Below are 15,024 nucleotides of genomic sequence, written 5' to 3'. Positions count from 1 at the left end.
TAAAAAATTACATAGCATTATTAGTGGATTTGATTATGATAATATTTGTATAATGGGAGATTTCAATGTGATCAAGGATAGCCAATTGGATTACAAAAGTGATAAGACTAGAAAAAGAATTAGACCAACATTACTTAGTACCTTCTCAGAAATGGCAGAGGAACTCAACATTCAGGATATTTGGAGGGAGAGAAATACAAGGAAAAAGCAGTATACGTATTTTTCGGGGCAACATCCAGGATTGATATGGCATGATTGTCAACAAGCTTAAATTTGGAAGTGGCACCTGGCAGGTGGTACGCGACTATCCTAGAAAACTGGTAGCGGGGGAGGAAAATGAGCTGAACTGGTGGCAGCACCACACAAGCCTGAGCGAGAGATGGCTAGAGCTGCAGGGCTGTCAGGGCTCAATGGAAGCACCAGGATCAGCGCCAGTCTCCAGCTGGAGCTCACACTGATCCTGATGCTTCTGCTAAGCCCTGAAGAAGCACCAATCAGCTGGAAAGCAGCACTGATCCTGGCACTTCTGCTGAGTCCTGAAGAAGCACCAATCAGCTGGAATGTTGCAGCATCTCCGGGGTCTTGTGACGCTTGGCAACTGATTCATATTTATGATGGTCACAGTGTCCCAGTGTCATGTGAAGTGACCAAAACCTGCTGCAACCTCCCAGCAGATGGGGGGGAATAAAAACCAAACACCCCCCCCCCCACTGCCAATCCTCAACAGAAATGCTCACAACAATAGAAACCTCAAACAGGAGGAAGAGCGTGGCCAGGCGGGCAGGCTGGTATCTTGCTCGGCTGTGGCTTGGGGGGCACTTTTTTCAGTGCCATTGTAACTTTGAACTGTCACTAAGCGAGCTGTTGTAAGTCGAGGACTACCTGTATTTCATCACTTTTTTCCTTTTTTTTTTTTTTTGGTCATCAAGTTTTTGACACCTTGCTAGGTGCCTGGTGGTACTCGGATATTGCTATATCCTAAAAGTGGTACAATGGGTGAAAAGATTGAAAAGCCCTGCTCTAAGTCCAATATTAATAGATCTGTTCAACGAGGTTCTGAAGAATGTGAAAATTCCGACCTCATGAGAAGAAGCAATTATTACTTTGATCCCCAAGGACAATTCAGATTTGGCATACATCAAAAACTATAGACCCATTTCATTATTAAATTCGGATTATAAAATTTTTATGGCCACAATGGCTAAACGTCTCGAAAGATTCTTAGTAAAATTCATACATTCGGATCAAAATGGTTTTCTACCCAAAAGATATATAAGAAACAATGTTAGGATCATATTGGATGTATTGGAATATTATGAAATTCACAATGAAAAACAAATGGAACTAATCTTTCTTGATGCACAAAAGGCATTTGATAATGTGAAATGGGATTTTATGTTTAATCAATTGGAATACATGGATTTCGGGGAAAATTTTTTAAACATGTTCAAAGCGATTTATTCCAAACAGGTAGCTAAAGTGATAATCAATGGAGAAACTACTAAAAGCTTCCAAATCCAAAAAGGTACAAAGCAAGGTTTCCTGTTATCCCCATTATTGTTTATATCACAGGTCGGCAACCTGCGGCTCCGGAGCCGCATGCGGCTCTTTGAGCCTTCCCCTGTGGCTCCCAGCCTCCTCTGCCTTTGCAGAGAGAGACAGAGACAGAGAGAGGCAATTGCGCTTCCCTGCTTTTCTCTCTCTCTCTCTCTCTCTCTCTCCCTCTCTCTCTCTCTCTCTCTCTCTCTCTCTGTGTGTGTGTTTGTGTGTTTGTGTGTGTGTGTGTGTAAAAGAGAGTACACTCACAGTGTTCTCCGAGGAGCTGAAAAGCTTACTGGGCGGAGCTCCTCCCTTTGCTGCGTCTCTGCAGGAAGCAGGAAGGGCAGGAAAGAGCTAGCTAGCCCAGCTAGGCTGACTCAGGAATTCTGGGAGTTGAAGTCCATGAGTCATAAAAGAGACGAGGTTGCTTACCCCTGAGCTTGTTGGACAACAGCTTGAAGCTTGCCAGGTGAGCAGCAGATAGGAGGGGGGGGGGGAGAAAGAGGGAGGGAGAGAGAGAGAGAGAAAGAGAGGAAAGAGAGAGAGAAAGAAAGAGAATGGGGGAAGAGGAGTGGCAGACCAAGGGCAGATAGAGAGGGAGGGAGAGAGAGAGACACAGAGAGAGAGAGAGAGAGAGAGAGAGAGAGAAACCCTTTTGACATCTAAAATGAAGATAACACTGCATATATCCTTTTTTAACCTGTGTGTGTATGTAATTTTATTCTCTTAAAGCATTCTCTTGGTGATCATTGTTTTAATAGTATGGATATTCCCAAAAGTCATATTTTTATTTTTAATGTGTGTGTGCGTGTGTGTGTGCGTGTGTGTGTGTGTGTGTGTGTGTGTGTGTGTATATATATATATATATATATATATATATATATATTATATACATACATACACACACACATATGTAAGTCAGAAAACAAATATATACATATATATATATATATATATACATACACACACACACACACACACACACACACCTATAATAAAGGTAAAAAAGGATATATGCAGTGTTATCTTAATTTTAGATATCAAAAGGGTTTTGCGGCTCCCGGTGTTTTGTTTTTGGTGGGAAACGGGTCCAAGTGGCTCTTTGAGTGTTTTGGGTTGCCTGCCCCTGGTTTATATTATCCCTGGAGATACTAAATAGAATGATTCAGAAAGATGAGCAGATTAAAGGATTAGAAATCAAGGGAGAAATCTTCAAATTGCAAGCCTTTGCTGATGATCTTGTTTTTATAATTGAAGAGCTTTTACAATCAGGGACAAGGCTAATGGAAGTACTGGGTGAATATGGTGAAATGGCAGGCCTAAAGATAAATAAGGAAAAAACCAAAATGCTTGTGAAGAATATGATTAGAACACAGAAAAACGAATTAACAGATAGATTAGGCATTCAGATCACAAAGAAAATAAGATACTTAGGGATACACTTAACAGCTAAGTGTATAACAATTAAAAGAGACAATTATGATAAATTAATGGAACAGATTAAAATTGACTTGGATACCTGGACAAAACTCCAGCTCTCTTTCATGAGTAGAATTGCCATAATTAAAATGAATGTACTACCTAAAATATTATTTCTATTTCAATGCATACCAATTACACTAGAAAAGGAATTCTTTCGAAAGTTCAATCAATCCATACTTAAATTCATTTGGCAAGGGAAAAAAGCAAGGATTAAATTAAAATTATTACAGGATGCTAAGGAAAGGGGGGGTCTTGGCCTCCCTGATCTGGAAAAATACTACCAATCTAGAATTCTACTATGGGTGCGATTAGAAAATCGGAGATTATTAAAATTGGAAGGTCATGACATGCAGACTGGATGGCATGCCTTGTTATGGGACGAGAAACATAAAGTTCACCAGTACTTCCAGAGGCATACATCAGACGGGCATTAATAGATGTTCAGACCAAAATCCGGCAACAGAATTATAGGCAAGTTCCCAATTGGATCTCGACACTAGAAGGATCATTCAGTTGGGGAAAGTAATAACCTATAAAAACATATTAGATGAGAGGAGTAGAATTAAAATCGAGGAAAAATCTTCAAGATGCAGGGATAGAATTAGAATGGTGGACGTATCTCCAACTACAAGCAAGATATAGGAAAGACCAAAAAAGAGTGGGGTATAAAAATAGAACCGACAGAACTAGATAAAATATTATTAGGTCCCGAGGATAAAATAATTAAAAATATATATCACTTTCTCTTAGACCAGGCAATGTACGAAGAACAGGTCAAGGAGACTATGCTAGTTTGGAGTAGAGATTTTGGTTTCAGTATCGACCTGCAGATTTAGCAAAAACTGTGGGAAAGAAATAGGAAACTCACTCTAGCTACCTCGTACAAGGAAAATCTTTACAAGATGTTCTATAGATGCACTTCCCACCCGCAAGGCTAGCTAAGATGGGTTCAAATATCTCTCCTTTATGCTGGAAATGTAAAATAGCAATTGGATCGTATTACCATATGTGGTGGGAATGCCCAAAGGCCCGTGAGTATTGGAATAGGATACGAAGTTGGCTGAAAGACATATTAAGACTTAGAGTTAAAACCTGAACTCTTCTTGTTGGGAATAACTACAGAGAAATACAATAAGGGAACAATCTATTTGCTGTTACACCTCTTGACTGCAGCTAGGCTTGCGTTTGCGCAAAATTGAAGAGCAAAGAAATCCCCACAGAGGAAGAGTTACTATATAAAATATTAGCATGTCCGGAAATGGACAGGCTCACAGTGGTATTGAAAGACAAATGTGGATCAACTTATTTCGAAACCTGGGATAAATTTTACCATTGGAGGGATTCGAGAAGGATGGTTGGGATTAAAGGTTAGAGTTAAGATAGAAATATATGTTATTTTAGAATAAGTACTGTATAAAAAACTTAGATGTATAATTATAGATGAAGAATCGATTGTAAAATGTGGAACAACTTGATAAGAATGTATATACTGGAATGTCACGTTACATCCAATGTTTTTTAATTGTATTATAAATAAAATTTTGGAAAAAAAAAATTCAAGGAAATGATCTGTTCACTACAGATAGTGTTTGACTTACAACCTCAACTGAGCCACAAATTTCTCTTGCAAAGCAAGACATTTGTTAAGTGAATTTTGCTCCATTTTACAACCTTTGTTGCCACAGTTGTTAAGTGAATCACCGTAATTGTTCATTTAATAACATGGTTGTTAAATGAATCTGCTTCCCCATTCTTGGTGGTCAGAAGATAAAAAAGGTGATCTCAGGACACTGCAACTGTCATAAATATGAATCAGTTGCCAGGCATCTAAATTTTGATTACATGACCATGGGGATGCTGCAACAGTCATGTGAAAAACAATTATAAGTCACTTTTTTCAGCGCCATTGTAACTTCAAACAGTCACTAAATGAATGGTTGTAAGTCAAGGACTACCTGTAGTGGAGGAAGGTGGCAAGAATATGATGTGCAGCAAGGAGAAAGCAGAACTGCTTAATTCCTTCTTTGCATCTGTCTTCACAAAAAGAAAAATAGTCAAGCCCATCAAAAGCAGCATTGTGGAAGATAAACAGGAATGCAGGTCAAAATAAGCAAGGATTGGAATCAGAATACCTATCTATTTGAACAAGTTCAAATCTCCTGGATCAGATGGTTTACATCTCAAGAGTACTGAGGAGCTGGAAGAGATGATCTTAGAACCACAAATGATCACTCATAGCTCCTGGAGCATGGGGGAACTGCCAGAGGACTGGAAAAGAGCTGATGTGGTTACAATCTTCAAAAAGCCAAAAAACTGCCCCAAAAGCCACACTGTTCTAAGTATATCAAAGGATGACATCAAGATCACTATATTGCACTAGTAGGCCAATTTGGAATACTGTATCGAGTTCTGGTTACCATGATACAAAAAAAAGATGTTGAGGCCCTAGAATTTGTGCAGAGAAGAACAAAGCTGATAAGGGATCTGGAGGCTAAATTGTATGATGAACTGTTAAGGCAGGGGTGTCAAACTCAATTTCATTGAAGGTCGCATCAGCATTGCAGTTGCCCTCGGGGGGCCAGGTGGGTACGGCCTATTGTGTGGGCGTGGATGAAGTGGGTGTGGCCTACTGGGTGGGCGTTGCCAGCTCTACATCATTTGCGTCAAGGGTACCTGTGGGGGCCTCAGCAGGAGTGGGACACATCTGACAGTTTCTGGCAGAAAGGGGTGGGACCAGGGCAGAGCCCATCAACCCGGATATGTGAAGTAGGCGAGGGCCATTTGCTGGCCACTTCCATTTGCTGGCCACTTCCAGACGATGGTGCATTTCTTCATTCCTCATAAAGGGTGACACCTCCCCAGCATGCACCCAGGGGGTGGGGCCGAGGCAGCAGGGGCTGGTTCCTCACTGTTTCCAGACGGCCTTGTGGGGACCGGTCCCTCACTGTTTCCAGGATGGCTTCGCAGGCCACATGAAACCACTTCATGGGCCGTATACGGCCCCCGGGCCTTGTGTTTGATATGTCTGTGTTAAGGGAACTAGATATGTTTTGTCTAACCCAAAAAAAGAGGGCTTAGGGGAGACCTGACAACAGTCTTCCAATATTTGAAGCGGTCTCATAGGGACAATTGCATCGATTTATTCTCCATAGAAACTGAGGGCAGAAAAGGAAGCTGGAAGCTTGTCACACAGAGATCCAACCAGGAAGTAAGGAGGAATTTCCAGAAAGTCAGAATGATTAACTGGCCCTGCAGGTAGACCTCTATACTCTTTCCCAAGAGGAAAAAGATCACCTGAAAGAGGATCAATGGGTAATCACCCATTGCAGACACATTTAATGTAGAAAATACAGTGTTTAGACTTCACTACCCAAATTGTCACATGGTAGATTTTAATAGCAGCTCTTACCTGTGCTTGGTAAAGTTTGCTCATCTACCAGCAGCATTCTAGATATCTCTATTCCATTTTATCCTTTTTAATTACTCCATGTTGGACCAAAAGGTCCATGGGTTGGAAGAGATCGCATGGAGCAATCCTGTTCAAGCCAATGACTAGGAACTCACACAGGCTTACACAACAGATAGTGTCATGAATAGGATACTGTTGTGAATGTATTTAAAAGTTAAGATTGTTTGTACCTTTACATTCATAATAGTTAAGGAGGGACAATTCAAAATTTCTACATCGGTTTGTATTTTCTCATATTAAATTGTACAAGAGCTATTAAATGATTTGAAGTGTTGCTAAGCAAATAATCTTATAGATGTTACTATTTCTAGATACATAACCTGTTTCATTTTTTTTCATTTTCTATTTCTTAGGTTGGCATAGGATTGGGTGTTGGTTTTAATGTAAATATAGCATTTACTGGTGGTCTTAATCCACCAATAGGAGACTCAGAATATTTGACTGCTTTCAGGTAATTCTTAATTTACAATTTTTTCTTAGATTGGTGGGTCATTAGGAGTATCTGTATGTTAACAAACCACACTATTCAGATTTGTACACTTATGTTAAGCATAAGCCTTAGGCTTGTAAAAAATTAAAAACATTACATAAAGGCAATGCAAGTTTTAATGTATGAAATCTAGTATAAAATTATCTCTATAATTTTTTCATTTATGATATATTCCTCATATGACATTTTTCACGCTATTTATGTTTTTAGTGGTTATTTTCAATATATATTCCTTATATGATGTTTTCTCTTGTAGTTTTTGATGAGTAAGTCTCATTACTCCCCATTTTAATAAAGCCAGGACACTGGGACAGCCTTTATTTACAAAATCAGATTAAGGAAAATAATTGCTGGAATTACTGTTCATAGTAAAATTCTCTTATAGTCCATTTCTGATAAATGCCAAGGGAAAATGTAATACACAGTACAGCCTAGAACACAGGTCGGCAACCTGTGGCTCCGGAGCCACTTGCGGCTCTTTGAGCCTTCCCCTGCAGCTCCCAGCCTCCTCTGCCATTTGCAGAGAGAGACAGAGACAGAGAGAGGCACTTGCACTCTCTCTCTCTCTCTCTCTCTCTCTCTCTCTCTCTCTCTCTCTCTCTCTGTGTGTGTGTGTGTTTGTGTAAAAGAGAGTGGACTCATGGTGTTCTCCAACAAGCTGAAAAGCTTTTTGGGCAGGGCTCCTCCCTTTGCTGCATCTCTGCAGGAAACAGGAAGCAGGAAGGGCAGGAGAGAGCTAGCTAGCTCAACTATGCTGACTCAGGAACTCTGGGAGTTGAAGTCCATGAGTCATAAAAGAGCTGAGTTTGCCTACCCCTGAGCTTGTTGGAGAACAGCTTGAAGCCAGCTTGCCAGGTGAGCAGAAGATCAGAGAGAGGGAGAGAGATGGGGGAGAGAGAGGGAGAGAGGAAAGAGAGAGAAAGAAAAAGAGTGGGGGAAGAGGACTGGCAGACCAAGGGCAGAAAGAGAGAGAGAGAGAGGGAGGGAGGGAGGGAGAGAGACCCTTTTGATATCTAAAATGAATAATAAAGGTAAAAAAGGATATATGCAGTGTTATCTTCATTTTAGATATCAAAAGGGTTTTGTGGCTCCCAGTGTTTTGTTTTCGGTGGGAAACGGGTCCAAGTGGCTCTTTGAGTGTTTTGGGTTGCCTACCCCTGGCCTAAAACTTAAGAAACTTAAATGTTTCTTAAACTTTTTTTTCGGAGGACCCCTTCCCACTTTTAAAAATTATGGAGGATCCCAAAAGAGCTTTTGTTTATAGGGATTATATTTATTGATGTTTATTGTTTTAAAAAATTAAAATTGATGCATTTGCTACTGCTACTGTTTCTCATTATTGTTTGATGGGGCTTTAATATTGTATTATTTTTAGCAAAGGCTGGCAAATAATTTTAATTTCAAGATCCCTGGAAGAAGACCTTCCAGGAGTCCTGGGACCGCACTTTTAAGAAACACTGGCCTAAAAGAAAACATATGCCATAATTTAAAAAATTAGCAGTAATTCTAAACAAACAGTTCCATGAGTCAGGTAAACTGCACAATCCAGATGTTTTTTACATAGAGATTTATTTTCCAAAAAAACCTACACTTAATATAGTGAGATGGGCAGTTTGTTTTTTGTCAAAGAGTTCAAAAGTTCCTCAATTCAAAAATGTCCAACTATTGTGCATATATCCCCTATGCCTCCTCAGTTCTAAATGTCATGGGACACATATAGGTAGTCCTCAACTTACAACCACAATTGGGATTGGAATCTCAGTCACTGAACAAAGCTATTATTAAGCAAGACATTCACTTGATAGCTTTGCTCAATGACCACAACCCTAGCACCCCCAGCAACCTCTGGGAGATTGTTAAGCAGACAGAGCAAAAGAGCTGCGTGCCAAGTTCACCTCCCCTCTGTGCAATGAAGAGAATTGCTCCAGTGGGCTGCAGGAATGGAACTTGGATTATTAGTACCCCTCTGTAGTCAACTCTTTCAGTCAGCCCTTGAAGACAAAAGGGAGTCCTCATAGCAGGTGGCTTGCAACCTTTCCCCAATTGATTTTCTGGGGAAGCCAGCAAAGGAGATTGCAAAGGCAATTACATGCCAAGCACTCAAACCAAGATCATGTGTCCTTGGGGGGAGGGGATAGCATTACATTTTACAGCAGCTGGAAGATAACATACTTCTTCTGAGGCCATTGCAACTTTGAACAGTTATTAAACTACCAATCATAAGTGAAGTTCAAATGTACGTACGTAGATTGGAAGTCACTCTGTTATAGAAGTTCATTCATTTGATGAGCACAGGAAATAAGCTGCAGTGAGGAATAAAAACTAGTATATTTATTCTCTTTTTCACAGAATTCATTATATTCTAAAGCAAAACATTTGAATTAGGCTAGACAGCTATGCCTAAATATCTTTTTGTGCCCCCCCCCCAAAGATCTTTTAAATACTGTTGGTAAAAACTGGCCAGAGTTCACTACAATTTTGAGATGGGAAAACATCCCAAAGTTGTCCAAAATAGGCTTAGTATAATACTAAGAATAAAAATCCACCACAAAGTCTAGGATAGGTTGTTTGCAGCCAGAGCACTTCCAAAACTCAAATGCAATCAGTAGCAGCTAGAGAGTACTGTGTACTTTGTCCATCACAGAAATGACAATAGTGCTCCACATCCTTGAATTCACCAGTAATAGTTACTTTTAGGCCCTGTATCCTGGTACTCAATGCACAATTTCATTTATTAATCATATATCCTAATCAAATGTATGCAGATGAAACACACATTTTAATCTTGATAGTAATATTATGAAAATGAAATAATTGACACTCAGTTGTACAGTTTAATTTCTTAAGCACCAATTATTTCAGTCAGTAGTAAAATTTAGTTGTATCTGATTAGCATTGTATGTGAACCATACAATGTGTGATATAGTTATACCTTTCTACTTTATAGTTTTCTGTGCAACTATTCATAAATTTGTATTTCAATGTATACTTTTTTCTATAGCTATAAAGGAAAATGGTAAACTTCAAAAGTATAAGCTAGAGTAGCTTTAGCATCTTCTCTAGTCCTTTTCTCATTCTTTGTTTGGTTCTTATTTGTATTGAAAATGTCATTGAAGAAGAAAATCGAATTATTCAGTATCTTGGTGAGTACAGTACAGTAATCTGTTTTCTGCTTTTTTTTTCCTTTTGGGATTGGCTATTCATGATGCAGAACAATAGTAATGCCTATTGCTCGTGAGTTTGCTCCAGATGTTGTACTGGTGTCATCAGGTTTTGATGCAGTAGAAGGTCATCCTGCACCCCTTGGGGGATATAATCTATCTGCAAAATGTAAGTTTTTTCAGGGTGTTAAATTTCACATATATGTGTTTGGATGTTTATATTTAGGATCTTTCAGTTTCAAATTTAGCAATCACTTTCTCATTTCACTCTTTATGGAATGACATCAGGAAAGACAAAAATGGTACTGGTAGTACTTATTTTGCAACCACAATTGGGACTAGCAGCTCTTAGTGGTTGCTAAGTGGAAGATAATATAGCTGTGAGTGTGCTTTCCATTTCCCCACTCCCCCACCTTTGGAACTTTCACCTCAGCTCTGGAATAATTTTTAAAGGAAATAATATTTGTATTTACATTCTTGGAGAGGAAGAGATTATAAGAGAGTAAGCAGACATACAGTGGAGGAATGCACATTGAAAACAATGAACCAGCAGCCCACTCTGTGAAAGGAGGGGGAAGAAAAAAAGTGATTTCTGTGGGCAGTCTTTCCTATGCCTGACCCACAGATTAGAAAGTCACAGATAGGACAGAATTGGCATATTGGATATAACTCATAAGAGCTTACTTTATCATGCATGCCACAAATTTATCAAATATCTCAGGCTACTTACTTACAGAATTTCATTATTATGATAGAGCAAACAATTTTCAATAGTGCTCAGTTTCTCATTTTTCCAAATGTTCCTCCTTTACTATTTTATATCTGTGGTTGTATCAGTGGTTCTCAACCTTTTTAATGCCGCGACCCCCAACCGGTCATAAGTCGAGGACTACTCAACCAGTCGTAAGTCGAGGACTACTCAACTGGTGCAGCACCGTTTGCAGAATGGAACTTTTGGCGGGCTCAGCAGGGCAGAGACAGCCTGGACAATTCCTATTGGCTTTTGAAAGCCAATAGAATTAGACTCTATTCAAGAGAGTCTATTCTATTGGCTTTCAAAAGCCAATAGAATAAAAGGGAGTAGCACAGCTAAGGAAAAGGGGGGGGAAATGGCGGACTGGGTTGTTTAGCGACCCCCGTGAAATGGTCGTTCGACCCCAAATGGGGTCCCGACCCGCAGGTTGAGAACCACTGTTGTAGACTGATAGGAAACAGGTTTCATATCATTTTTTATTTGCCTTTTTTCCCAAATATGCATTATTTTAGTGCATACATTTTGTGATGTTCTTCCTTAATATAAGTCTAGAAATTCTGAGCTGTAAATTGCAGATGTTTTAAAAATGTTTTTAATATATAGAGTCACTCTGATTTTTACATAGATTCAGAAAATAAATTGATTACATCTGCATTCGAGTCAATTTGAAGCAGATTACATATGATCATCATGGGGATAGATTTGAAAATGGAGAAATGATTTGAAATATTTCTGACTTTTGAGATGAATTAATAATTATTTATTAATAATGCTTATAGGCGCCTTATTCTTTTTTGCTTTTTCCCAGGCTTTGGATACCTCACCAAACAGCTTATGGGGCTGGCTGAAGGACGAATCATTCTGGCTCTTGAAGGTGGTCATGATCTGACAGCCATTTGTGATGCATCTGAAGCATGTGTTTCTGCTTTACTAGGAAATGGGGTAAAGTAAAAATGCAATTTATGCTCTCTTATTAATTGACTGGCACAAATCCCACCACTATAGTGATGGGCTGCACCTCACAAAAATAGGGGAAAATGTACTCAGAAAAAGACTGATCCAACTCATCAGGAGGGCTTTAAACTAAAATTGAGGGAGAGGGGTGACCAATCTCTAGAATCTCTAGAACCCAAAACAATCACAAATCCCAAGAAAACAAATCAAACAATGAGGTAGGCAGTAATGAGAAAAAAGAAAAACTCAAACAACAATCAGGACATGCAAGAAACATACCTGCAGGCAGGCATAAAAGTCTTAAATGCTTATATACAAATGCTCAAAGCTTGAGGAACAAACAGGATGAACTAGAAGCAAGAGTACATGTATGGCATTACAGAAACCTGGTGGGACAAAACCAATGAATGGAATGGACTGAAGGATGGATACAAATTGTTCAAAAAAAAAACAGGTCTACAAAAAGAGGATGGGGAGTTGCACTATATATAAGAGAACACTACATATCTACAGAAATGCACATGATCAAAGATAAAATCTTTCCAGAGTGTATATGGGTCAATATAAAAGAGAAAAAAGTGACATTGCCCTAGGAGTATACTACAGGCCACCCAACCAATCAGAAGAGATGGACTCGGCCAACCAGTTAACAAATGTATGTAGGAAGCATACCACAGTAGCAATAGTGGTTGATATCACTAGATATCAACTGGGAGACAAACTCTGCAGTGAGCAGGAGATCAAATAGATTCCTAACCAACCTAGCTGACAACTTTGTCACCCAAAAGATGGAGGAGGGAACTAGACGTAAAGCTATACTGGACTTGATCCTTACAAATAGAGAAGAAATGATAGAGGGAATTGAAATTGCCGGAACCCTGGATGAAAATGATCACGTTGTACTGGAATTTAACATAATGCAAACACTAGCAATAGAAAACAATTCAACCAGTGTCTTAAACTTCAAAAGAGTTGACTTTAACAAACTCAGAGAGAACCTAGGAAAGATCTCATGGATGAAAATAAGGGGAAAATAACCCAAGAAGTATGGGAGACTCTGAAAAATGTGATCATAAAAGCCCATATCAGTACAATACCACTGAAAAAGAAAAACAAGAAATTCAAGAAGAAACCAGCATGGTTGCACAAAGATCTCTCTGGCAAACTGAAAGACAAAAAGGACAAATACAAAAAATGGAAAGAGGCGCACATAACTAAGGCCAATTATCGGCAGAGAGACAGAACATGCAAAGATGAAGTCAGGAAAGCAAAGGCTCAGAACGAACAAAGACTTGTAACAGAAATCAAGGACAATAAAAATGGTTTCTTCCAACATATTAATAACAAGAAAAAAGTCAAGGAAACTGTAGGTTCACTGAAGATGGCAAGAAAATAAGAGGCAGTAGGGCAGACATGTCAAACTCGTGACGTCATGTGACGTCGCACAACATATCGGGCCGGTTTTGCCATTGCCATTGCTTTAGATGACGCGTCCGGCCTGTGGGCCAGCAGTTTGACACCCCTGCAGTAGGGAGAAGGCAGAGCTGCTTAACTCATATTTTGCATCACTTTTTACACAAAAAGAAACTATAACCCAGTGGTTCTCAAACTTTCTAATGTCATGACCCCATAATACAGTTCCCCATGTTGTGGTGACCCCCAAGTGGGTGTGGCCACCAATAAGAGGGAATAGGACAGCTAGGGAAAAGGGAAAAAATGACGGACAGCGTGGTTTGGCAACCCCCGTGAAATGGTCGTTCGACCCCAAATGGGGTCCCGACCCACAGGTTGAGAACCACTGCTATAACCCAACATACAAAAAAAAAAACCACTGCAAAAGACAAACTAAAAACAAAAATTAAAATAAGCAAGGAAATGGTAAGAGAAAATCTATCTGACCTTGACAAGTATAAATCACCAGGACTCGACAGACTACATCCCAGAGTTCTGACGGAGCTGGCAGATGTTATCTCAGAACCATTACACCACATTTTTCATAAATCCTGGAAAAGGGTTGATCTGGTTCCCATACTCAACGAGTAGTCCTCAACGGCACTACATCCACATGGAGAGAAGTAAGCAGTGGGTTACCACAAGGTTCCATCTTTGGCCCAGTACTCTTCAATATCTTCATAAATGAGTTAGACGAGGGAATTGAAGGGGAATTCATCAAATTTGCAGATGACACCAAACTGACAGGAGTAGCCAACACCCCAGAAGGCAAACTCAGGATCCAAAAAGATTTTCACAAACCTGAACAAACTATCCAACAAAATGAATTTTAATGTGGAGAAAAGCAAAGTTTTACATTTAGGCAGGAAAAATCAAATGTATAAGTACAGACCTGGCTCAAAAACAGTTAATGTGAGAGGGACCTTGGAGTCCTAGTGGATGGTCACTTGACTATGAGCCAGCAGTGTGCAGCAGCAACCAAAAAAGCTAATACAATCCGGGGTTGTATAAACAGAGGCATAGAATCAAGATCACGTGAAGTATTAGTACCGCTTTATAAAACCCTAATAAGACCACACCTGGAATACTGCAGCCAATTTTGGTCACCATATCATAAAAAAGATGTTGAGAGTTTAGAAAAAATTCAGAGAAAAGCAACTAGGATGATCAAAGGCCTGGAGACTAAAACATGCGAATAACTGCTACAGGACTTGGATTTGGGTAGTTTAAAGAAAAGAAGAAATGGGGGCGACCTGATAGCAGTATTCCAGTATTTAAGGGACTCCTACAAAGATGAGGGGGTCACGTTATTCTCCAAAGCAGCAGAGGGCAGGACAAGAAACAATGGTTGGAAACTGAACAAAGAGAGTAGCAACCTAGAATTAAGGAGAAACATCCTGATAGTGAGGACAATTAACCAGTGGAACAGCTTGCCTCCAGAAGTCGTGCGCCCCCCATCACTGGAGATTTTTAAGAAGAGGCTAGGCTAGGCAGTCACTTGTCTGCGATGGTATACTGTAGTTTCTCCTGCTTGAGCAGGGGGCTGGACTAGATAACCTCTAAGGTCCCTTCTAATTCTATTCTATTCCCTAACTTCTTTTGCCCCCATCCCTCCATTTATGGCAGGATGCCAGCAAGCTTAGTGATGCATAGTGAAGATGGAAGCACTGACACTTTATGGGAAACTTGCTTTCAGGTTTCATGCCACCTGAAATTTCAGCCA

General features: G+C 39.7%; 1 protein-coding gene across 3 annotated transcripts in view; it reads left to right on the top strand.

Moving 5' to 3' along the window:
* The window catches only part of HDAC4 (histone deacetylase 4), a 223,581-nt gene that overhangs the window by 191,068 nt on the left and 17,489 nt on the right, over positions 1-15,024 (top strand). For all 3 annotated transcript variants that reach the window (XM_039323459.1, XM_039323460.1, XM_039323458.1), the window contains 3 exons: positions 6,844-6,941; positions 10,192-10,310; positions 11,704-11,837. In XM_039323459.1, coding sequence (XP_039179393.1) covers positions 6,844-6,941; positions 10,192-10,310; positions 11,704-11,837 — 351 coding nt within the window. The remainder of the gene's footprint in view (positions 1-6,843; positions 6,942-10,191; positions 10,311-11,703; positions 11,838-15,024) is intronic.

This window comes from Crotalus tigris, unplaced genomic scaffold (genome assembly GCF_016545835.1).
Source record: "Crotalus tigris isolate CLP2741 ecotype Arizona unplaced genomic scaffold, ASM1654583v1 scf7180000024196.274895, whole genome shotgun sequence".
Classification (NCBI taxonomy): Eukaryota; Metazoa; Chordata; class Lepidosauria; order Squamata; family Viperidae; genus Crotalus; species Crotalus tigris.
Note: the sequence above shows the minus strand (reverse complement) of the source record. Positions and strands in the feature narration are given on the sequence as shown.